At 33.8% G+C, this 24,852-nt stretch overlaps 2 protein-coding genes and 1 long non-coding RNA gene across 3 annotated transcripts; all 3 read right to left on the bottom strand.

The window, feature by feature from the left end:
- Positions 1-2,430: 2,430 nt before the first annotated feature.
- Positions 2,431-3,831, bottom strand: LOC115964975 (zinc finger MYM-type protein 1-like). The gene is made up of 4 exons (XM_031084191.1): positions 3,313-3,831; positions 2,958-3,159; positions 2,643-2,837; positions 2,431-2,546 (listed from the first exon to the last, which is right to left on the bottom strand). Exons 1-4 carry the CDS (start codon positions 3,829-3,831, stop codon positions 2,431-2,433), a joined length of 1,032 nt encoding a protein of 343 aa, XP_030940051.1.
- A 3,272-nt stretch (positions 3,832-7,103) lies between these two features.
- Positions 7,104-9,067, bottom strand: LOC115965429. The gene is made up of 4 exons (XR_004086052.1): positions 8,493-9,067; positions 8,052-8,148; positions 7,847-7,969; positions 7,104-7,739 (listed from the first exon to the last, which is right to left on the bottom strand). It is a non-coding gene; the product is annotated as an uncharacterized LOC115965429 (long non-coding RNA).
- A 12,817-nt stretch (positions 9,068-21,884) lies between these two features.
- Positions 21,885-22,931, bottom strand: LOC115964974. Its single transcript, XM_031084190.1, has one exon. The coding sequence runs from the start codon at positions 22,929-22,931 to the stop codon at positions 21,885-21,887; it is 1,047 nt and encodes a 348-aa protein (XP_030940050.1).
- Positions 22,932-24,852: the final 1,921 nt, after the last annotated feature.

Here is a 24,852-nt window from a genome sequence, read left to right as displayed (position 1 = left end):
AATATTCATCATGAATGCTTTTTCTATCTTCTAAAAGTCTTCCTTGTGTGATTTAGAAAATTATTGTATCTAAAATATTTAAATTCTCTTAGATATGATAGAAAAAATTCTGGAAAGCATAACACCTCAAGAACGAATAAGTGTTTTCATTAAGCGAGCTGACAAACAAGGTTCAACTCCGCTGCACTATGCTGCATACTTCAATTGTTCTTCTACAATAAATAGGTTGCTGGAAGTTGATAGATCTATAGCATACATGAAAGATGCAAAGGGCATGACAGCTCTTCACATTGCAGACCATCAAGGTGATGATGATATAATGAAAGAGTTGTTAAAATATTGTCCTGATTGTTGCGAACTAGTTGACAAGAGAGGCTGGAATGCACTCCATTTTGCAGTGAACTCATCTAGTTATTGGGCTAAGTATGCAGTGCAGGTCATCCTAGATACACCATCACTCAGCAACCTATGGAATGAAAAGGATGCCAAAGGGAACACGCCTCTCCATCACCATTCCAAATCATTGAAGTATATAAAGGCTCTCGTGTGTAATTCTATAGTCGATAAAATGGCCTTCAACGAAGAAAACCTCGACCCTTTTGACATTGCTCTAACAAGTGAAGAATTATCAGATTAAAAGGTAACACTGTTGTATACGGAGATTAAACGTGCATCTGGGTACAATTATCGTCCTGCGGGATTTCGAAGACTCTTAGGAGATGATATTAAACCAAAGGAAACATGTGACAAGGAACTCCGGAAGTCTAAGTGGGAGACTCGTAAAGCCCGATTTGTTTCTATGATGAAAGAAGCATCCCAAGTCCATTTGGTAGTGGACGACACAATCATTGCAACCGTGGCTTTTACAGCAGGTGTTACCACGCCTTGGGGTCTCCAATTCTGATTAGAAATACTGCTTTCAAAGAATTTATTATTACAAATACCATAGCCATGGTGCAATCTTGTTCTGCTACCTTTATTTACCTATACATGCCACTGTTGTTTCACGACAACAATCCTGGGCGCTTTACTTTCCTACTGGCCTCACTGGCCTTCTGCCTTTCCATATCTGCCATGGAAGCAATGTTGCTGGCATTTGTCACCGCCACATTCGCTGTGTTAATGCATTCCTTAGGTCTTGCCATTTCCAATTGTGTCATTATTGGATTGTTCTTCTTCATCCCTGCCCTTTTCATTATCATCGGATGTTCGCATTATTACAACGAATTAATCTGGAGCATGAGTTGTATTTCTTGGGATTTTGAAAATGTGCTCGAATTCTTTGCCAGCCTTTTGGGGATTTGTGGCAATATTTGGTTAGATTCATTGTGGCAACTTGTGCGTTGATTTATGTTATGAAGCTCCTAAACGCTAAGTTTTGCATTGTAGAAGGTCTCAAAGTAGCAGAAATGATGCAGATCAATCAATAGCAAGTTAAGATTTGTGTTTCAGCACTTCAGCAAACTACTTGTCGCTCTTAATGTTTTAGTTCTGTTAGTACTTTCAGTTGTCAAACGTGGATTAACCGTGATTGATTAATCTAGGTGTCCATTTCCTATTGATCATGCTATATTGCTATGTTACTTATTTCAAGCAGTTAAGAGTCAGTGAGTTTTTCAGCTTCTGCTTTGTACCCAAAAGTCTCTGTTCTCAATGTATAAGAACAGAGCAAGTTGTATTGGTCAATAAATCAATTAAGAGAAAGAGTTTTCATCTCAAATTTCTTTCAGTTTTGATAAAGGGTTTTAGTTCTTTCCATTATTAGCATTGAGAGGCTGTCACGTACTTCGTACAACAGTTCTAGTTCCTGCATCCTCATTTCTATCACATTCACATATGCAACACGATTTGCGTTTATTAATTTCTCAAATTGTTCCTTGAAAGACTAATTTAATTCTATTATGTCTTGCACTCGTAGTGATTATTTAAAAAGAGTAATTTTGATTGTCAAATGTTTAAACAATTACGAGCAATTTTATACTTAATTAGCAAAATGGTTTAGGTTGATTAGCAAAATGGATCAATTTATCATATATTGTACAACATATACATTTTTCAGAGTTGTTCTACTTTGTCTCTATGGTATGGTAATCACTATAATTAATGTTGTTCACAAATCTCTACCTTTTGCACAGGAACGAAACCAGGATTTGAACATGGGGGCTAAAGCTTAAAACAAATATATATATATATATATATATATATTTTAAAGAAAATAAAAACTAACACCTATTTTATATTCAACAAAATACTACATATAAAATAAGTTTTTTTTAAACATTTGATATTATAAAAATGTCAACAAAGTATAACATACAAAATAAGTGTTTATTAAACATTTCAACACATTTATCAAAATGGAACTCGACGCTCTTTTAAGTCTTGAAAGTCGTCTATGATTGATTTTGTAGCCAATTTTGCAGCAATCTCCTACTCAATATACAAAATCATAGAGTCCATTAGAAAATCATCTTCCATCTTGTTGCAAAGCTTATTCTTGATAATATTCATGGCTGAAAATGCTCGCTCTGTAGTTGCAGTAGAAACTGGAAGAGTAAGCACAAGTGTAATCAATCTATAAATATATGGGTAAAATAATGATTTTCGGGTTTTTACCAACCATTGGCACAACTCAGAAATACTTGATACCTTCTTGAAGTCCGGATGCCGAACTACATTGTGCTTATAATGATCAACTTCTGTTTTTGAAAGTGTCATTTCTTGATTTGTGAAGTCTTTCGAATAAAACTTGCTCACTAACAACAAAATGTCTATACTTCTAAAGGACTCACGTGCCTCTTTAGGATCAAGAGCTGAACTAAGATTAAGCAATTCCACTGCATGCTTACTAAACCGATGATTTAATTATTGTAATATAGAATTTATTGCAACATAAAAAATATCTACCCGATAATGATGCTCAATTGTGAAGTCATCTTGTTGATAACGAGCTAGACCTCCTCTCTTAACATAACGAGCATTCATATCTAGGACATCTATGTCACGTGCCTCACAAAATGATTTTACAGTGGTAAGTAAATTATCCCACTCTTCATCTCTGAATTTTTGAATAAGTGCTTTAGTGGATGAAACAAAATTCATCGCATTTAAAATGTCTTGAGACTGACATTGCAAAGCTTGACAAAGTGCATCAGTGATCTTCATAATTTCTTTCATGAGATGCAAAATGAACACAAATTCAAAAGAAATCATAGCATGATAACATGAGTATGCTGCTTCTCATTGGGAAGTAGTATTTCCTTCCTTGATGATATTAAGTAAAATTTCACATGTTGGACTAAATATATTTACCAAGCTAGAAATCGATCTCAAGTGAGAACCCCAACGAGTATCTCCAACCCGTTGTAATGTGTTAATCTGATTAAGTCCTCTTCCTTCAAGCTCACCAATTTCAACAAAATATGCAATTTGATCAACATAAGCTTTTTTTAGTTGCTCAGTACGCTTGCATGAAGCACCAACAACATTGACAATAGATGATAATCTATTAAAAAAACTTTGAACAAGAATAACTTCTTTTGATGCTGCCATTAATGGTAATTGCAAGCGATGTGCAAAACAATGAATGTAATAAGCATATGGACAATCATTTGAAACTAAAGCTTTTAATCCATTCCACTCACCTCGCATATTACTTGCACAATCATATCCTCGCCCTCGAATATCTTGAATATCCAGACTATGATGTGATAAGATAGTATATATTTCATCTTTTAGGGTTAATGTCGTAGTATCGGGGACATGAACTACCCCGAAAAAACGTTCTCGAACAAAACCATCTTTGTCTACAAATCTTATAACAATAGCCATTTGCTCCTTTATTGACTCATTATGAGCTTCATTAACAATTAGGCAAAACTTTGCATCACCAATTTCTTCACAAATTGCCTTCTTCACCTTGTTTGAAAATACATGTAAGATTTCCTTTGGATTTTTGGTGATTTGTAAAAGGCATTTTTGGGTGTTTTCTTTATCACTTCTGCAACATATTCATTATATGATACCACCAAATCCAATATTTCAAGAAAATTCCCACGATTAATTGAATCAGAACTTTCATCTCGTCCTCTAAAAGCAAGTCCTTGAAATGCAAGCACTTTGACAACATTAATTGAGGCCTTTAACCGCAATCGATTACTTGCAATTTGATTAGAATTGAAATTTTAAAGTACCTTTTGTATGTGTTGAGACTGGTTCATCAAATCTGTCATGGCTTGCTCGGAAGCACTATGAAAAGAGTTAGGTTATTTGCCCATATGATTCAAAAAGGAACAATTATTTCCATCGTTAACTTTCTTCCAATTCCGAAATCCATCCTTAGTAAATAAATGACTCCTAGAATTCCCAGTTGGCTTGTCAAAGAGAAAGCATGGTAGACAAAAAGCAGCATCTTTACTAGGTGAATATTCAAGCCATGTACTAAATTCCTTAATTGCAAACCAGGAATGTTTAAATTTACGAGAATGACTTCCAAATTTAGTTTTCTTGTATTCATCTAGTTTAGGTTGGTATGGACCAAGCTTAATGTAAGCTTGTCGAATTTCATCCCGTTCATTAACATCATATTCCCATATTTGCTTACGCATTCTAGGATCACGCATAAAACCTGTACTTTCGTCAATGGTGACATTTGGAACTTTTGTTTGGAGATTTTTAGAAACTGGGACATCAACGCTAAGGGTTGGCAATCTTGCATCATCAGCTATGACTTCAGAATTATTTAGATTTTTTCTTTTGAAAAAATTTAATATTGTAGTGGACTTACTCATGATCTACAAATTTAAAAAAAAAAATGTTTCATTATTTCCATATTTTGTAGTTCTATACATCAACTAAAAAAAAGGGACTTCTCAACCAAAAAAAAAAAAAAAATCTAAAACCAAAATAATCACAAACAGACAAGCACAAGTTTATATATATTACTAATATTAGCCACATCATACAAAGTGACAAAGACAAAGTTCACAAGTTCATATATATATATTACTAATATTAGCCACATCACACAAAGTGTCAAAGACAAATTTTTTGATAAAACCAAAACAATCAGACCAAAGACTTGGTTAGTTGGTCTCACAAAAAAGTCACTTATGACTTACCATTTGCCAAAAACTAGTCTTCACAGTTAATAGTACTCACAAATGACAAAACAATGAAAGACTACTCTCACAAATTCACTGTCACATCTACTGCTCACATCCTACTGTCCTGGTCCCACTTTATTTCTTTATAGATAAAACCCAAAAAAGAAAAAGAAAAAAAGTAAGCCACAAACAATTACACAGTAGTCAATACAAAGCCACAAACACAAACTAGTCTATGGTCCACTGTCCACACTATAGCAAAGACAAAAAAACAAAAATATGAACTTGAGAGAGGAGAGAAATTTCTTAGATTTATCGTGTGTGACTGTGATCAAGGATTTGAGGAGGAGCAGCAGCAGCAGCAACAACAATCCGGATCTGATTTGAGGAAAAGAGCAGCAGCAACAGCAGTGATGGAGGAGGCGTTGATGCTTGATGAGGTTAAGTGGAGGAAGAGTGAGGTTAGGGTAAAATTTTGAGAATTATAATTTAGGTTTTCAGTCCATATTTATTTTTTATTTTATAGTTTTTAGTTTGTCGGTTATTTTTATTTTTATTTTTATTTTTTTTGTATGAGTTAGTCGGTGATTTTTTCAGATTGATTCGTGTACCAGTTTGTTTTTTTTGTTTTTTTTGGGGGGGGGGGGGGGGCAATGGCCCCCCTGCCCTATTGTAGGTCCATCCTTGCTTTTGCAGACCACCAAATTTAATCAAATTTCTCTCAAGGCACAAATGTCTCAAGTGCCAATAACAAAATAGAGCCAAACCAAGAAACAAAAATGCAAATCACGCCAAATGTACCCGAAGATGGTGCCAATGCCAAATTAGAACCCGGCCCAACCAAAAGAGCAAAATGTGTATAAGTCCAAGCTATCTCACAAATAAAAAGTAAACATGTCCTTGAATAGCTGACCCAAAATCCCACTAACAGTTCGAATAACTGCACCTTCTGACTGAGTTATTTCAAGATCCGAAAAGTAAACAAGTCCTTGATAAGAGCTGTCTTCTTGAAGAGATTAGAGGGGTAACCAACCAGCTTGATTTTCTTTACTATCCTATCAGCATGGTTAAAGCAACTCAAGCACAACCGCAGTTACCTAGCAGTAATCCTTTTTATTTTTGAGAGATAATTACAATAAGCTGCTAACTCCGCAACTCAAACCCTTTCGTTCTTAAATTTCCAAACACTTTGTACATGAAGAGATACCAATTCACCTACAAAACTCTTGACCACCTAACAATAATCCTAAATGTAGCTTGACACACCAAACTTAAGTTATTTCAATTTCTTAAATTTTTTATATAATAAATTTGAAAAAAAAATAGGACACGGATTTCCTCCAAACAGGTTTGGAGGAAATCCTGCAAACAGGGGCAGCTGTCACTAACAGAAGGAGACACGACAGCTTGGGGTCTTTTTTTTTTTTTTTTTTTTTTTTTTTTTTTTTTTTTTTTTTTTTTTTTTGAAAACAGCTTGGGGTCATGTGCGTTAGGCGTGGAGCTGTTAACCATAAGTCCATAACAGCGTTAGTTCTTCTCTTCTCAAACACACACAGCCCTGCCTCACGCCTCTCTCTCATCTCCTCCACCTTTGTTTTCTGAGCAAACTCAAACCGGCGAGATCTTGTGAGGCGAAATCGACGGCGGCCCCGTGCAGCAACCGCCGATCTCACTGGACAACTGGACAGCCCCTCTCTCTCTCAAACTCCTCAAACCTGCGTCTCATTGTGTAGTAATGGTGCTATTAGTACTGTATGTTAAAAGAAAATTGTAGTAATGGCCAAATTGACAGCCTCTAGGGTCAGATTCTTTGATTCCTCCTTCCCTACTAAGAACAAAAAGAATCTGCCAATCAGGCCACTCTCTTCTCAGGAAAGAAAACATAAAAGAAAAAGGGAAAGGTAAATTAAAAGAAAAAAAGAAAGAAAGAAAAACCCATTTGTTATTCCCTTTCAGTCATCAAAAAGAAATATCCATACCATAACCCATCTGCATCTCTTTGTTTAAAAAGGCTCATTTGCCTCACAATAATAACACAACATAGCTTGAAAAATACACGATCAATAACACTTTCCATTCATTACATTTCCATTCATTACATCATCAAAGATAGTCTGCTGAAAAACATCAATGCTACCATGCACTTGTACACAAATCACCAACTAAGTGCCACTGGTTATGCAAAAGAGGAAAAAAAGCCACTTTTTACAAAAAATAAAAATAAAAATAAAAATAATAATTGAGGGAAGCCAAGGCTACAATTTCCAATCAATTTTCTGCACTTCTGCTTTTAGTTTCACCTCATCTGCAAGTCATTATATACTTTACAAATTTTTCTGCTTTACTCTCAAAGTGCTAGTAGCACAAACTCAATTTGACCACAAGTATGGTGAAATGCCAGAGAATTCCTTTCCTCTCTAATTCCCAGTGAGACCAACCAACAAACAAATAGCTCAGACCCATTTGGGCAAAAGCTAAAATGGTCCAACCAAGCACTTCCAGTCCAGCTACATTGGCAGTAAGAGAAAAGCAAGCTCTTCCAGCTAAATACTATCAACTTGATGTCAGCTAGAAACTCAGGTGTCATCAACTTGCAAGTGGAAAACAAAACTTGGGAATGAAGTGGTTATATTTCTGCCCAAGAAGAAACGGATGGATGTTAGCATCAAGAGCTTGAATTTAGAAATTATTCATGATGGAGAGGCCATCATGCTCTAAACATGACATGAGTAGTGAAATACCAGAGTCATGAGTAGTTGAAACTTCCTTTTCAATTTGGCTGCTCCAACTACTACCATCACATAAATTTTCTCAAATGCAGGACCCAATGAAAAGACGGGGGCATATTCTAGCCACTCATCAATCTGAGAAGAAGCAACGGCAGGATTAGAATGAAGTAAAACATTAACAGAAAACAACTTAAAAAAAGATTCCAAAGAAAATAACCTGGCCAGATTCATATGCATTCTGTCCATAGAAATTGGGAAGGCTAGCAACACGAGCAATATAGCGAAGAAGCACATATGTTCCATGTAATTTATGCCTACAATGCAGAGGTTGAGTTTGAGTACTGTAGAATCTCTAAAATCTCTCACAGTGATTACATTACATATCGATAAAAGACAGCATCTTTGGGTTTTAACTTGAGAACCCATAAAAGGGGTACACTGATTGAATAAAGAACATAGATAGATGGGAGTGGAATCCCTATAAGTCGTGAAAGCAGCAGAAATATATAATTACATCAAAGACAAAAGAGAGAAACAAAACCCAATACATCAATTCAACTAAAAAGACCCATATAAGTAAAAATAAAAACAGATACAAAAAATCTAAGCTTTAGGAAGAAAAAACAAATCTTTATCGAAAAAGAAGAAGAATGAATACCCATTAGAGAAGAGAAGCGTGGGAGCAGAGTTAGGAGGTAGGGAAGTATCGATTGGAAGAGCAAGGCCGGCAAGCTTGGCAGCCACAATCACCGGTAGAGGTGGCGGACTATCGGCAGGGAAAGACAATGTCCGAATCCCATAGTAGCGTTGCTTTGCTTTGCTTTGCGGCTGTGTCTGTGTATTAGATTTAGATTTAGACTAGTCTGTCTCTTATTATAAACCAGGTTTCTTTCTAATTTAAAAAATAAGAGAGAGGGGCTGTCAGTTGTCCGGTGAGATCGGCGGCTGCTGCACGCGGCCGCCGTCGATTTCGCCTCACAAGATCTCGCCGGTCTGAGTTTGCTCAGAAAACAAAGGTGGAGGAGATGAGAGAGAGGCGTGAGGCTGGGCTGTGTGTGTTTGAGAAGAGAAGAAATTGTGGCTAACGCTGTTAACCCTAACATCTCCATGCCTAAATGGGTCATGTGCGTTGCACATGACCCCAACTGTCGTGTCTCCTTCTATAACGCACATGACCCCAACTGTCGTGTCTCCTTCTATTAGTGACAGCTGCCCCTGTTTGCCGGATTTCCTCCAAACAGGTTTGGAGGAAATCCGTGTCCAAAAAAAATATCAATGGCCTTTATAATAATAATGTAGAATCATTTTAGGCCTCAAAATAACATTTTATTATGCTCCTCTTTTTTTAAAAAAAAATACATAACTTTGATAGCTATAATCAAAATGAAGCATATGGTTTAATCAAAATGTATCCAAAAGGAATTAAGGAAGATCAAAAGGCATATCACTATTCTGTTTTTTTTTTTTTTTTTAATTCATCACTACCAAATGATCCTCCGTGTAACATAAGTCTAAGACCACATCACTTGATTATCAAAAAAAGACCACATCACCTTTTTTTCTCTTCTTAAACTAACACATAAGTTGTTTATACCCACAGTGAAACAAAACAACTTAACTATGGAATTCATAAACCCCATGCCCAACCTTAAGATGTCAACCCAACACCTTCAAAATATTTCCACTTAAACGCAACTTAAATTGAAATGCCCACATTTGATTAAAAGAAATGAACACAGCTCAAGCCCATTGGATTTTTTATACCTACAATAATTTAATCCACTCCCATCGAAAAATAAAACAAATGGACACTCAAGACTCAAGCCCAATTCCAATTAAAATTCAAAACCCAAGAAATAAAAAAATAAGAAAAATAATAAGAATCTTCAAATCACCTTCAAACCCTCAACTTTATCTCAAAATTACATTTTCAAATGGAAAATTTTCTAAAATTATATTTTTAATCCCAAAATTTTTCTAAATCACATTTTAATGCCAAAACTCTTTCAAAAATTTTCATTTGACCCTTAAAATTCCTAAAATTACACTTTGATCCCCTAATTATGAAAAATCCTAGAAACTTTTCTACAACCACAAAAGAAGCCCCCCTAAACTCTATATTCCAAAATTGCACAAAACTCAGATCACAAAAATACCATTTCACCCCCAAATTATTGCAAAATAAATGGAACGTCCTCAAGATCAATTGATTCATAGCATGTCCACACCCATGATCATTATGTCCCCCTTAATTATCGATTGCCAATCCATTCGCTTCAAGGAATTGTATCGAATTGGTTAGGTAAGGCTAGTGATTTTTCATTGAAAATTTGTTTTTTAGGGGCGGGTTTAATCAGTAGTTCTGAATGTATGTATGCTCTTGATACTATTGTTATAGGAGAACATTCGAGTTATGAAATGAAGTATATTTCTTTTCTAACATTTCTTTTTTAGTAACTTTCTCCCTTATAATTTTAATTGTGTACACATTTTAAAAAGAGTAAAGTTGTACTCACTACACACTCACACTCTTAAATTCTTTCAACCTCACGTGGATCCAATCATATTGAGCTTTTGTGAGGATTATGGAGTTTTGATGCTCATATCTTTCTTTTTTAAAGTATTCAATAAGATCATTGAGATATTTTATTTTAAGGTACTCAATTTTAATTCTTCATGGAGATGATGATGAATATAAATCGTTGCTTTTAAGCGATTCTGTAGGAAGTTTTGTTGCCATCTTTAATAGTATCTCCAAAGTTCATCGACCCATGGTGGATCTCAACAAGAAGGATCTATAATAAATAATTCTTGCCCGAAGTATCTAGGGTGATGAATTCAAGTTTTGAGAGATTAATTGGACAAATATTTATATCACGTGAAATATAATTAAGTAACGCTATATTTAATCTAAATTTCTTGAAACGTTAACTTTTTATAAGAATCATTAATTAACCTACCTGAAACATATATAAAACATATATGTATATAATATGTCTAGCCTAAAATTCATAAAATTTTAGTCCATCAAATGAAAACTAAATTATATAGTAAGATTACTAATTCTTAAGGGAAATCTATGTTGGGTAAAGTATCGCACAAACAAGTTATAACCTTTAAGGTTGCAGGACAAATTAATTAGCACAAATTTTTTTGAATTGATTGGAGTTCCATCCAATAATTGTTGAGAAATAAAAGGAATATCAAAACAACATAAACGCTTAGCAAAAATATCAAAACAACATAAACAAATCTAATGATTCCTCCACGGACTATAATGGATTTAGTAGAATAATAAAAAATTTTCAAGCCAGTTTCCTATGCATAGGTTTTAAGGTGATAGTTGGAGTTGGAGGTTGGCAGTGAATGCTAGGTTTTGGGATTAGGTTGTGTTTAGTTCAAACAGGTGTGATACACACACAGTGTATTTTGTAAACTTAATGGTCTGTTTGGATGGAGGGGGGAAGCAGGGAGAATAGAGGGGAGTAGAGTAGAATTGGCTAAAAATAAGTTAATTTTGTGCTAAATCTACTCTACTCTACTCTACTTCCCCTCCCTCTCCCTCAATCCAAACGGTCCATAAATTATGACTTCAAGTCAAGATTTCAATTTTTAAAAACACTAAGTGTAATTATTTAACCTTATGGAACTCATGGCAACCAAGCTATACATTGATTGACCATGAATGATGCCATGTGGATGCCAAAAAAGCCTTTGCCTTATTATGAAGGTTCCTGTTAACGAGTGCCCTAAGGGCATAGGTTAAAATTAATATATTAGTAAATGCTTAATTATGAATTGTAATACACATTTTTCAGAATAAACATATACATATTAATGAATCATTGGCTTATATGCACAATATTGTGGTTTTTTGGATATATGTGTGTGGTTTGTATTTTTTTTTTTTTTTTTTTTTTTTTTGTCATGTTAACGGATACCCTTATGGTAATTCTTAATAAACTATAATAGGAAAATTTTGACACAATTTTTATGGAAAATATAAAAAGCTGTTAACAACATTTATCGTTTTATCATTCTCCTAATAAAATGTTTCTAAAAATAGTTCATAAACCAATGCCTTAAATTAACATTTCCACTTTTTTTAATGTATAAAAATATTATAGGTCTACTTAATAGATGCCCTTAGGACATTTGTTAACAGACCATTTTAGGAAAGTTTTAATGCATTTTATGAGAAATATAAAATGTTATTAAAAAAAATCAATTACTTCTTTCTTTTCCTATCAAAAGTTTTTAAAAATATTTCCTGAACTAACATCTTTAGGACATTCATTAACTTTTCTCAAATATTATTTAATAAAATATTAAATGCATTTTAACTGCTACACATTTGTTAACAAAATCCTATTAGGTATACAGCTTTTTTGTATAGTGAAAGAGTAAGGTACTAATGTTAAATCCATAATAATTCACAATAATTTATATGTAAGACAAAAATTTTCATAATAAATAAATGAATTAGCTATACAGATTTTTTTTTTTTTTTTTTGGGGGGGGGGGGGGAGAAACAACTAGTTTTGACTTAATTCCACCATTGAGAACACATTTTTTCTAGCAAATAACTACTCTATACTTATTGATTATTAAATTGCAACTTGCGACTTTATATATAGAATTGTCTTTGTAACGTGCATTTGTCATTATTCCACAAGTGAATGAGCGATATAAATTTGATCGAATATACGAGATACTTTCATTGGTGAATCAACTTGACACGTTGGATATTAAATAAAAAATGCTTGGAATATATATACTCAAATTCACGATATGCTTAAGGTTTTTTTTTTTTTTTTTTTTTTAAGGAGTTTCAACTTATGACGCCCACTTTTAATGATAGCTTTTTATCATGAGACTAAGATATCAATTAATTTTGGTGTAGGCGAAGATTGAACTTCAGATCTCTTATTCAACAATATGCTTAAGTATTATATCGTGACTGGTGCTTTTTTTTTTTTTTTTTTTTTTTTTTAAGCAAGTACCTATGATGATCTCTTTTGTAAGTGCTGAACTCCAATCGTAAATTGACACATAAACATGTTATATGAAATTGGGTGTAAGATTTATGGATAGATAGAAATATATGGATAGATAACATTTTGAATGTGGCATGGTTTAATTGGCATCTCATATTTTTAAGCCCCTTTGTCGTGACATGTAAGTTGCCTTCATCTTCTCTCCCTCGGTCTCTCCTATCCCTCAAAAACATCAAAACGAGGTTAAGTGAGTATAAAATGACAAATAGAAAGTTGGAACTTCCATTTCATCCAAGGACCATATGTTTTAGAGAGAGACATATCAACGCCATAATAAAGAATGGATGCCTCCACTTTGTTTGAAGCTGATCAAGCATCTGGCAAAGGTAGTTGTTACCACATTTTAATGTAGATAAGCATTTGAACATGACATCTCATATATATGCACCGAAATTTAAGTGTATGGACCTAACTACTATCAAGTATCACATGATCCAGGTTTCTTTACTCACTTTAAAAATATCAAAATGAGGTAGAGTGACATATTGTTTAAGGGTCATGTTAACGGGTGCTCTTAAAACAATCTTTAATAATCAGATTAAGAAAGTTTTAACACCACTTTTATGGGAAATATAAAAAACTGACTGAAAAATTAATTACTTTATCATTTTCCCATAAAATGTTTAAAAAAATAATTCCTAAACCAATGCCTTTAGGAAATTCATTAACATTTTCCATTGTTTAAAGAGAGAAATATTAGTGACACTGAGAGAGAATGGATTCCGCCAGTTCATTTAAGCTGATTAAAGCATCTTATCTAGGGTGAGGATTATGGCGTTTTGATGCTCATATCTTTCTTTTTTAAATTATTCAATAAGATCATTGAGATCTTTTATTTTAAGGTACTCAATTTTTAATTCTTCATGGAGATGATAATGAATATAAATCATTGCATTTAAGCTGTAGGGAGTTTTGGTTGCCATCTTTAATAGTACCTCCCAAGTTCATTGAATAGTGGTGGATCTCAACAACAAGGATCTATAATAAATAATTCTTGCCTGAAATATCTAGGGTGATGAATTCAAGTTTTGAGAGATTAATTGGACAAATATTTATATCACGTGAAATATAATTAAGTAATGCTATATTTAATTTAAATTCTTTTTTTGAGAAACAAATACACACACAAGAAAGAGGGAAAGGGGTTATAACACAAAGTTTAATCTAAATTCTTGAAATGTTAACTTTTTATAAGAATCATTAACCTACCTGAAACATTTATAAAACATATGTATATCATATGTCTTGCCTAAAATTCATAAATTTTTTAGTCCATCAAATGAAAACTAAATTATATAGTAAGATTACTAATTCTTAAGGGAAATTTATGTTGGGTTAAGTATCACACACATAAGTCATAACCTTAAGGTTGCAAGACAAATTAGCACAAATATTTTTGAATTGATTGGAGTTCCATCCAATAATGTGTTGTGAAATAAAAGGAATATCAAAACAACATAAACAAATCTAATGATTCATCCACGGACTATAATGGATTTAGTAGAATAATTAAAAAATTTCGAGCCAGTTTCCTATGCATAGGTTTTAAGGTGGTAGTTGGAGGTTGGCAGTGGATGTTAGGTTTTGGGATTGGATTATGTTTAGTTCAAACATGTGTGTTACACACAGTGTACTTTGTAAACTTAAATTGTGACTTCAAGTCATTATTTCAGTTTATGAAAACACTAAATATGATTATTTACCCTTATGGAATTCATGGCAACCAAACTATATATTGATTGACTATGAATGATGTCATGTGGATGCCATAAGAGTGTTTGCCTTATTATGAAGGTTCCTATTAATGAGTGACATAAGGGAACAAGTTAAAGATTAATAAATGCTTAATTATGAATTGTAATGCACATTTTTTAAAACAAAAAATATATATATTAATGATTCACTAGCTTACACGCACAATATCGAGTTTTTTGTATATATGTGTATGGTTTGTATATATATATATATATAATTTTTTTTTTTTGTCATGTTAACGGATGCCCTTAGGGCAACTGTTAATAAATTATAATAAGAAAGTTTTGACATAATTTTTATGAGAAATATAAAAAGCTATTAACAACATTTATTGTTTTATTATTCTTCCAATAAAATGTTTCTAAAAATAGTTCCTAAACTGATGCCTTAAATTAACATTTCCCCTTTTTTGGAATGAATAAAAATATTATAGGTTCAATTAACAGATACCCTTAGGGTATTCGTTAATGAACCATTTTAAGAAAATTTTGATATCACTTTTACGAGAAATATAAAATATTATTAAAAAAATAATTACTTTTTTTCTTTTCCTATCAAAAGTTTCTAAAAGTATTTTCTAAACAAATATCTTCAAGACATTCATTAACTTTTCTCAAATATTATTTAATAACGTAATAAATGCATTTTAAATGCTGCACATTTGTTAACAAAATCCTATTAGGTATATAGATTTTTTGTATAGTTAGAGAGTAATGTACTAATGTTAAATCCATAACATCAAATCAATCAAAGTATCTCCAAAAGGAAGACCAAAAGGTACATCAATATTTTGTTTAGGTTTTTTCTCTCAACGGCACCTCCCCCCATACGCTTGGGGGTATAGGGATAATTATCTATAAAATAAAAAATAAAAAAGGTTTTTTTTTTCACCTAATGGAAGTTAACGTATGATCCGCCCTGTAACATAAATCTAAAACCACATCACAATAAGCCTTTTATTTTTTTTGTACTAACACATAAGTTGCTTAAACCGACCTTGAAACAAAACAATCTCACTTTGAAATTAATAAAGCCCAAGGGAAACCTTAAGATCTCAATTTAACATACAGACCCAACACCAGAACCTATCCATTTTTAAATCAAATTTCCTCTCAAGTCAACTTATTTTTATTTTTTGATACAAGATAGAAATTCTACTCTAATCTAATATACGTGTATATGTATGTGAAGTTTCTTTTTGGAGACTTGAACCCCAGTCTTTGCCTTCCACACCCCACAAACACTTATACTTGTAGAATGACCATCGCACTAAGGATGTGCAATGGTGTGCAACTTAAATTAAAAAGCCCACATTTGAGTAAAAGAAAGGAGCACAACTCAAGACAATTTGATTTTTTAAACCCAAAACAATTTAATCCACTCCTATTGAAACATAAAACAAATGGACACTCAGCCCAACTTAAATTAAAATCCTAAATCCAAGAAATAAAAATAGGTGAAAATGCACTTTTGGTCCCTACATTTTGGGCTGATTCTCGATTTGGACCCTAAATTAATTTTGCTCCTAGATCAGTTCCTGATTTTAGAAAATCGATTCTATTTTGGTCCCTGTCATCAACCAAGTAACAAAAAAATCAAGGCAGACGAAGTGCATTGTTGGCATGTTAAATGATGACGTGACTAATTATAGAGTTGATGTGGTTGTGATAGACTGCGCATCTTGAGGGGTGCTCTCAAAAAGAGATTTGGGTGCTTAGGGCACCTCTCTTTTGGTAATTGTGGAGTCGCCACTTATTTTTTATGCTTATTTTTTATACAAAAAAAAAATAATAAAATAAAATACAATTACATGTCCAAAAAATACCTCAAATTCATTAATTGATTATACAATTACATCTTGGTAGAATAACTATACAAGGCTTTGGTCCTAATACAATCCATGTAAAAATTGCAAAGCTTTGATCTTAGTTACAATCTACCAAAACAAAAGATAAAACACTAGTCTACTATCCAAAAACCTAAATTTGGGGGCTAAGTTACGGAATGGGAAGGTGTTTTCATCTAGACGGAGTTTGGTCTTCTAGACTCTAAGCCTCCGTTTAGATAACAATGAAAAATTAAAATTATTTCACTATTCAATTTATTTTTGGTATTATTCATGGACCTTACTATACTATTTCAGCTAACTTTTACCTTTATCTCCAGTATTTTTACCAATAAGTTTTCAGTTTCAGCAAAATAAACGGTATCCAAACAGATCCTAAATGACCATTAAATACCCATATTCAAAGTATAAAATGTTATGCAACAGATGCTATGTTAAATCCTAGATCTAGGGTTAAAATTTTATTCAAGAACCTTAGATCTGCCATTTTATTTTGTGTGAAAAAAATTTGATGAGAATAGTTAATGAAAAATTTAGTTTTGAGTTTCCATAAAAGAAAAAAGAACGGATTTTAAATAAAAATTCAGATCTGATTGGGATTTTTTAATGTGGGAAAAAACATATTTTTATTTTGAAAACACAAATTTTTTATTCAAAGATGCAGATCTGATTTTGATTTAAAAAAACAGTCAGATTTTTATTTTAAAAAGATGCAGATCTGATTTTTTATTTAAAACAGACTAGATTTTTATTTGGAAAAAATGCAGATCAGATTTTTTATCAAAAACATGGCAGATTTTTATTTGAAAAAATGCAGACCAGATTTTACTAAACACATGGCAGATTTTTATTTGGAAAAAATGCAGAGCTGATTTTTTATTAAGAACAGAGAAGATTTTTATTTGGAAAATTCAGATCTGGTTTTTTTATTAAAAACAGAGGGGATTTTTATTTGGAAAATTCAAATTTGGTTTTACTTTGGAAAAGAAACAAAGAAAAAAAAATACAGATCTGACTCTTAGTAAATAAAAAATGAAGAAAATTTTCAAATTTGATTTTAGTTTTTTTTAAAAAAAAAAACACAAAAAAATTGCAGATCTAAAATTCTAAGGCAAGATTCAACCCTAGATCTAGATATGTTCATCAATTAATAATGTGAAAACTTTTGAAAGCAAAAGAAAACATGTGATAACATATAAGAAACATGATTATTTAAACACAAAAGAAAACATCATGTCCATGGAAACCAAAAAATATATGTAAGCATGTTATGGAAACAAAGTTAGAGTTATACTTGCATGAACTTAATCCTCAAGGAAAGAGTTCCTCAAAGGGAAACAATTTTTTTAAGGATTTAAGTGTAGCCCAAAACATAAATGTAAGCATGTTATGGAAACAAAGTTAGAGTTATACTTGCATGAACTTAATCCTCAAGGAAAGAGTTTCTCAAAGGGAAACAATTTTTTTAAGGATTTAAGTGTAGCCTCTTAACAAAAAAGAAGCTCCTAAAGCTAGACTTCTAGAACTTCTTTAACGTAAGGGGAGAGAGAAGTTAGAAAAAGAAGGGTCAGAACAAGGGTAGAAAGGGGTCAGAAAGAAGGGTCAGAAAAAGGGTCCTTGAATGTTGGGAGGCCTCCCCTATTTATAGAAGTGTTAGTTGCTTAAAAAATAAGCTAGGTTTGCTTAAAAATCAAGTCCAATCAGCTTAAAAAATAAGCAAAAAACGTATGAGGAAAATCCTAAAAAAAGGGAAATTTGGATAAGAGTAAGCTGATTTTTCAGATCAGAACAAGTTTCAGTATTTTGATCATATCTTTTTACTCAAAATTTGGATTAAGCTGAAATTTTGACAGCTGAAGGGAAATTCAATTCTCTACAAATTTTCCAAAAATAGCCTAGTCCGAATTTTGAGTTCTACCATAACAAAAGTGCCTTGGAACGTGAATATAAAATCTGCTACTTGATTAGCACATTTTTGAAGTGTTTTCCAACTCCAAAATTGTATTTGGACAAATTTAAGAGTTATTTCCATGATAAAACTCATTCCAAAGTGATAATTAGGACTTTTAAAATAATTATTTTGTATATAATTATCCCAAAAACCTAATTATCTACAGTCTTTAAACATTATCAGCTTATTTGTTTTAATCCCATGTAACAAATCTCACTTTCAAGAAAAATGCTTAACCAATCACAAAAATTCATTTAATTATTTTCATTCATCAACCAATCAAAATTAATTTCAATTAATCATACGTGATTGGTTTCACCCCATACAATGCATGCAAAATGTGAAAACTTGATCTCGTGATATCTTTCAATCCGATGGTCCAATTTGAGAATCAGACATACCGTCACGACCATTAGAATCTCAAGATCATTTGTATGATATGCAATGAATGAATTACATTATGGATGGTCATTTATATGAATGGTCATTTTAGCCATCTTCCAATATTAAATTATGGATGCAAAATCGAGTGTCTACAGTTGTCATTAAAAAAATATTTTAAAATGCCATGTTAGCAAATAAATTAATTAAAAATGCAAGCAAAAAAAATTTTTATTTCTCAACTTTAATTTTAATTGTAAAAAAAATAAAATACAAACAAAAAATAAAATAAAATACAATCTAGTTAAAAAGAGTAATTAAATTATTTTCTTTTTTTCTTTTCATTATTTTCAAAAGAACAAAGTAACATGTTCTTCATGTTCTTCGGGAAGGAACATGAAGGTTGCCCAGAAAATTAAAATAATCAATATTTTCTTTTCTTTTATTACATTTTCTTAGCAAATAAACATACAAAAATTCATTCAAAATCTCTATCCTCTACCGAAACCTCCAACAAATCAAACCCATAAACCCAGAAAAATAATCAAATCCACATGAAGAAAACAAATACAAAAATTTAAAATAAACACAGCAACAACTCGAAACCCAGCCCCAACCCACATTGTTGTGCTTAGCATTTTTGGTCAATTGCCTCATCGAAACCCAGAAAATACCTTGAAATCCAAAGACAAAACCAACAACAAACCCAACCAATGATCACTGATCTAACCAACCAACCAACTAATCCTGCAATCTGAAACCCACATGAACAGATCAGACCACCAGTTAACGCCACTGTCACCGATCAGTCCATGAAGCCACTACAACCCACACCAACAACAAACCCATCCAACAATCCACCCCCACCCGCCACTAGACCAACCACCACTTCACATCCATTGATCTGAGAGAGAGCTTTAGAGATTTTCCTAAATCCATGATCTGAGAGAGAAACTTTAGAGCTTTAGAGCTTTAGAAAGATGAGAGAGAGAGAGAGAGAGAGAGAGAGAGAGAGATGGAGATTTTGATCTGAGAAAGAGAGCTTTAAAAATTTTCGTTTGGGTAAGCAAACCCAGATCTACAATCTCTCTCTTCCCCCAACCTCCAACCCAATTGACTCCTTCCAACGCAGACTAAGGTCCATGCCGTCAACTACAACTCGATCCGTCTGCCGGTACTCATTCCTCTCCTCATCGTGGGATGACTCCACCACCACCACTAGTAAGAAAGGAAAAGAAAGAGGGTGAGTTAGAGAGAGAATCTGAACTTGCTTTTGAAGAGAGAGAGAGAGAGCACTTGAGAGGGTTATGAATCTTTGAATTTTGTTTTGGGTCTGTGGGGGGTTTTCAAAATATTTTTTTTTTGAAATTTTAATTTTGTGTCTAAAAATTGATAAATTTAAATTTTGTGATGTGTTTGTTTGTCACGAAAGTTCAACAATATTTGAGAAAGTTGCTATAAATTTTTTTTATCAATCTTTAAAACTGAAAAATAATTTTTATTTTCGTTTTTTATTTATTTTTAATTAAACTAAAATTGAAAAATAAAAATTATTTTTAATTTATTTGTTTGACATGGCTTTTTTTTTTTAATTCAGAAAATGCTGATGTGGCTTTTAAAAAAATGTCAAATAAAATATTTTATTATTATTTTATTTGGTAGGTTAGCATCTAACATGCCAACAATGGGCTCCATCTGCCACATCTGATTTTTCAGTTACTGGGTTGATGGTAGGGACCAAAATAGAATCGGTTTTCTGAAATCAAGGACTGACCTAAGAGCAAAATCAATTTAGGAACCAAATAGAGAATCAACCCAAAATATAGGAACCAAAAGTGCATTTTTGCCATAAAAATAAGAAAGCAATGACAATTTTCAAATCAAGCTCAAATCCTCAACCTTTTTTCAAAACTACATTTTCCCGAATCTTTAAGGCAGTATAAGCTATCAGGGAAGGAGCTATTGACCATATTTGGAAGCTCAGGAATCACAAGGTCCACATTAGATGTCAAAAGTCAATGAGAATTTTATTCAATTCCTTCAATGAGCATTGGAATTCAAGAAGAAGATCAGACGTCTCTTTTTCCAGTTTTCCTATAGTAGATGCTAGGTGGATGAGGCCAAGCTTTGGTTGTATCAAACTCAATTGTGATGTAGCTTTTGGGTTGAAAATTGAAATGTGTGTCTATTGCTGCGGTGGTTCGTGAGTTGTGACTAGAGAGGGAGGAACTGTTATTAGCCAATTCAAAAAAGGAAGAAGTTGAAGCCATCTTATGGGCTATGCATCTCTCAAAGGCCCTCAATTTAGAATCCATCTTGATCGAAAGTGACTCTAAACTGTGTATTGGGTTGAGTCCATTCAACATATACTTGAAGAAATCCCTTGGGAAATTGCGGGCTGCATAGCTAAAACTGTGTTTTGAGTTGAATTTTTTTGGCACTTAGCATTATTTTTGAAACATTTTATTTAGTTGTCAAGTTTGCAAAATTATTTAGAAAACTAACACTCGAAACTTTAAAACTTGAGTTCAAAGATAGAACTCGAGTTACAAGTGGTAGAGCAGTCTGGCTTGGAAAAAAATCCACATGAAACTCGAGTCTCTTCCATGTGGATAAATTGTTTCATGCCAACACTAAAACTTGAGTCCTAAAGACTTGATTCGAACTCGAATATTAGTTTCCTAAATAGTTTTAAAAATGTGCTTGCTAATGAAATAGTCTCTTAAATTATGTTAGATGCCAAATTTACCCCCTTTAGTTGGGGTTCTAGGAAAACTAACAAAGTGCCCCCATGCTCTTGATAGTTGGACTATTTAAAATAGATTTTGGGGCATTTTGTTTTTTAGTTTCTGACTGTCTGGGCCTCCTGCTTTCTTTTCTTTTTTTCTTTTTTTTTTTCTTTTTTTTTGATGGGAAACACATGAAATTTTCATTCAAATGAAATTGAGCTACAACAGAGAGTACAAAACAATAGCAAGGAGAACCAACAACAAACAGCTACACACCACCATCCTCAATGATTACATGCTCCACAAAGCTTGGACACACACCTTTCCAAACCTATGAAACACCAAAGATTCTAGCTACTCTTGCAAGTTCATGGGTTGCTCTGTTGCCACTCCTTTTCAAATGCTGAAAAGAGCACCAAGAAAAAGAGGAAGATATGTTCTTAATGTTCTGCATAATGTGCCCCAAATCACCACCCAAAACAACAATGGCATGGGAGATTCCTAATTCCAAAGCAAGCAGCACACCATCTTGCAGTGCCAAAGCTTCTGAGATCTCGGCAGAGAAAGGAGCAGGCAAAACTTTGCTTGATGCTGCAATGAGAGAGCCCCGACAATCACGAATAGGCACACCGATGCACGAAGGGCTGCCATCTGAAGCAGCGCCATCAATATTAATTTTGAAGAAACCCGAGGGAGGGGCTTGCCAAGCCGCTAGGGAAGGGGCAAGAGAAAATGCAGGGAGAGTGCAAGCATCTTTATACTCACTAAGCAATCTGTTAGCCATTTCCCAAACCTGACTTGGAGTAGTACCCAAGTCTTCATGAATAGCTTGGTTGCGATTCCACCAAATGGACCAAGCCATAGCAAAGAAGAGCTCTAAATCAAGAAGGAATCCTTTCTCAATAAAGTCCAAGGCAACATCCACAAAATCTCTAGGTGAGGAAGATACTTCAACTGGGCAATTGTGCCATTGTGCCCAAGTTAGATTGGCGTGATCATAGAGGAGAAGAGCATGGGTAGTGGATTCCAAGGCCTTATCACAAATGGGGCAAAAGCTTGAGCAATGAATACCTTTATGGCTTAAGTTGAGCAGGGTTGGAAGGCCATTTACACAAGACCTCCATGCAAAGATTTTGAGCTTTTGAGGGATTTCCAGGCACCAAATCTGCTTCCAAAGAGAAGTTTTAGAATCAGGAGAGGAGCATTCACCCTCCTCATTTGAGTCCACTAGACTTGAGGCAATGTGATATGCACTTTTGATTGTAAAGACCTCCCATTTGTTGCCAATCCAAATGAGGCTGTCTTCAAGAAGATTATAATTGATGGGGATATTTAAAATTGTGCTGGCTTCAAAAGGAAAAAAGATGGACCAAACCATTTCTACTTTTCACCACCTTGTGTCATTATCAATAAGGGAGGATACCATTAGGTAGTCACCAAAGTCTGATTGGGGTGAGATCACTTTGTGAGAAGATGGCGTTGGCAGCCATTTATCATCCCAAATATGTATTCTTTGACCATTACCAACCCTCCATCGTGTTCCCCTTTTAATTACCTCAAGACTATTGTGAATGTTCTGCCAAGTATAAGAGGGGTTGCCTCCTTTTTTAGAATTGAGAACTTCATCATAAGGAAAGAACTTAGCTTTAAAAACCCAAGCCACCAAAGAGTTTGGGTTGGTGAGAATTCTCCAACCTTGCTTGGCCAACATGGCAAGGTTGAAAGCTTGGATGTTTCTGAAACCCATCCCTCCATGAAACTTTGACTTACACATCTTCTTCTAGTTGACCTAAGCAATTTTGTTCTCATCATTTCTTTGGCCCCACCAAAAATCCCTCATCATATTTTCTAAATCTTTGCACAAAGTTTTAGGGAGTTGGAAGCAGCTCATTATATATGTGGGCACTGCTTGGGAAACCGCCTTGATAAGAATCTCCCTCCCACCAATTGAGAGAAGTTTCCCTTTCCAACTAGCAAGTTTTTTTGCCACCCGATCTTTTATCTCTACAAACACTTGAGCCTTTGATTTTCCAATGATAGTGGGCAGCCCAAGGTATTTGTTATGCCTAGAATCTTGCATTGGACCAAAGATATTCAGAATGCTTTCCTTTTTCTCTTGAGGAGTGTTTAGGCTAAAAAAGACAGAAGACTTGTCGGTGTTAATCTTTTGCCCCGAAGCCGCTTCATAGCTATGGAGGATGTCAACAAGCTTCCGACACTCTTGGACCTTTGCTTTACAGAAAAGGAGGCTGTCATCAACAAAGGAGAGATGAGTGATTATTGGGCACCCCCAACCAATGGACATTCCGCTAATTTGATTGTCATGGGCAGCTTTGTGAATAAGAGCTGAAAAGCCTTCAACACAGAGAAGAAAGAGGTAAAGGGAGAGGGGGTCTCCTTGCCTAATGCCTCTTGAAGGGGTGATGTTTCCGCAAGCGTCACCATTAATAATAACTGAATAAGACATAGAAGAGATGCCAAGCATAATAAGGTCCACCCATTGTTTAGAAAAACCCATTTTCCCCATAATTTCTTTAATAAAATTCCATTCAACTCTATCAAAAGCCTTACTCATATCTAATCTAATTGACATATAGTTATCCATCCTTTCATCTTTATGATTCAAATAATGCATGAATTCAAAGGCAACTAGAACATTATACAAAATAAGACGATCTGGAATGAATGCACTTTGATTTTCAAAGATAATACTTGGGAGGATTGGTCTGAGTCTATTAGCTAGGACTTTTGATATGAGCTTGTATGTGGTGTTACAGAGGATAATTGGGCAAAATTCTGTCATTTTGGAGGGCTGGTTGGTCTTTGGGATGAGAGGAATATTGGTTTTTATTTATTTCAATCATGGGCATATTTGAATTCAACACATTTAAAATCATGTTTGTGATGCTTAGCCCTACAATGTCCCAGTATTTATGAAAAAAGATTGCAGACATACCGTCAGGCCTAGGTGCTTTGGTTGGGTGAAGCTACTGAAGTGCTTCGATGACTTCGTCCCTCGTAAAGACCTTAGTAAGCTCAGCATTCATATCCTTAGTGACACATCTAGGCAATGCACCAGTAACCTCACTGATTCCACATGGAGAGGAGGTAGAATAAATCTTTTCAAAATAAGATATTGCAGCAGCTACAATGCTTTCCTTACTCTCACACCAGACACCATCATCATTCCATAGCCCTAAAATGGTATTCTTTTTCCTTCTCTCAGAAGCATGGGCATGGAAAAACTTTGTGTTTCGATCCCCTTCCCTATACTAGTGAACCTTGCTGCGTTGTCTCCA

This window comes from Quercus lobata, chromosome 10 (genome assembly GCF_001633185.2).
Source record: "Quercus lobata isolate SW786 chromosome 10, ValleyOak3.0 Primary Assembly, whole genome shotgun sequence".
In the NCBI taxonomy this organism is placed as follows: Eukaryota; Viridiplantae; Streptophyta; class Magnoliopsida; order Fagales; family Fagaceae; genus Quercus; species Quercus lobata.
The sequence above is the reverse complement of the archived record's forward strand: the minus strand, read 5'-3'. Positions and strand labels throughout refer to the sequence as shown.

Excerpts from the sequence above, each read along its gene's own strand:
- LOC115964975 (XM_031084191.1), bottom strand. The coding sequence starts at position 3,831 with ATGGCTATTGTTATAAGATTTGTAGACAAAGATGGTTTTGTTCGAGAA. Across the intron at positions 2,838-2,957 it reads TCGTTATGTTAAGAGAGGAG|TGGAATTGCTTAATCTTAGT; the intron begins GTCTAGCTCGTT and ends GTAAGCATGCAG. Across the intron at positions 2,547-2,642 it reads GGACTTCAAGAAGGTATCAA|TTTCTACTGCAACTACAGAG; the intron begins GTATTTCTGAGT and ends TTACTCTTCCAG.
- LOC115964974 (XM_031084190.1), bottom strand. The coding sequence starts at position 22,931 with ATGGTTTGGTCCATCTTTTTTCCTTTTGAAGCCAGCACAATTTTAAAT.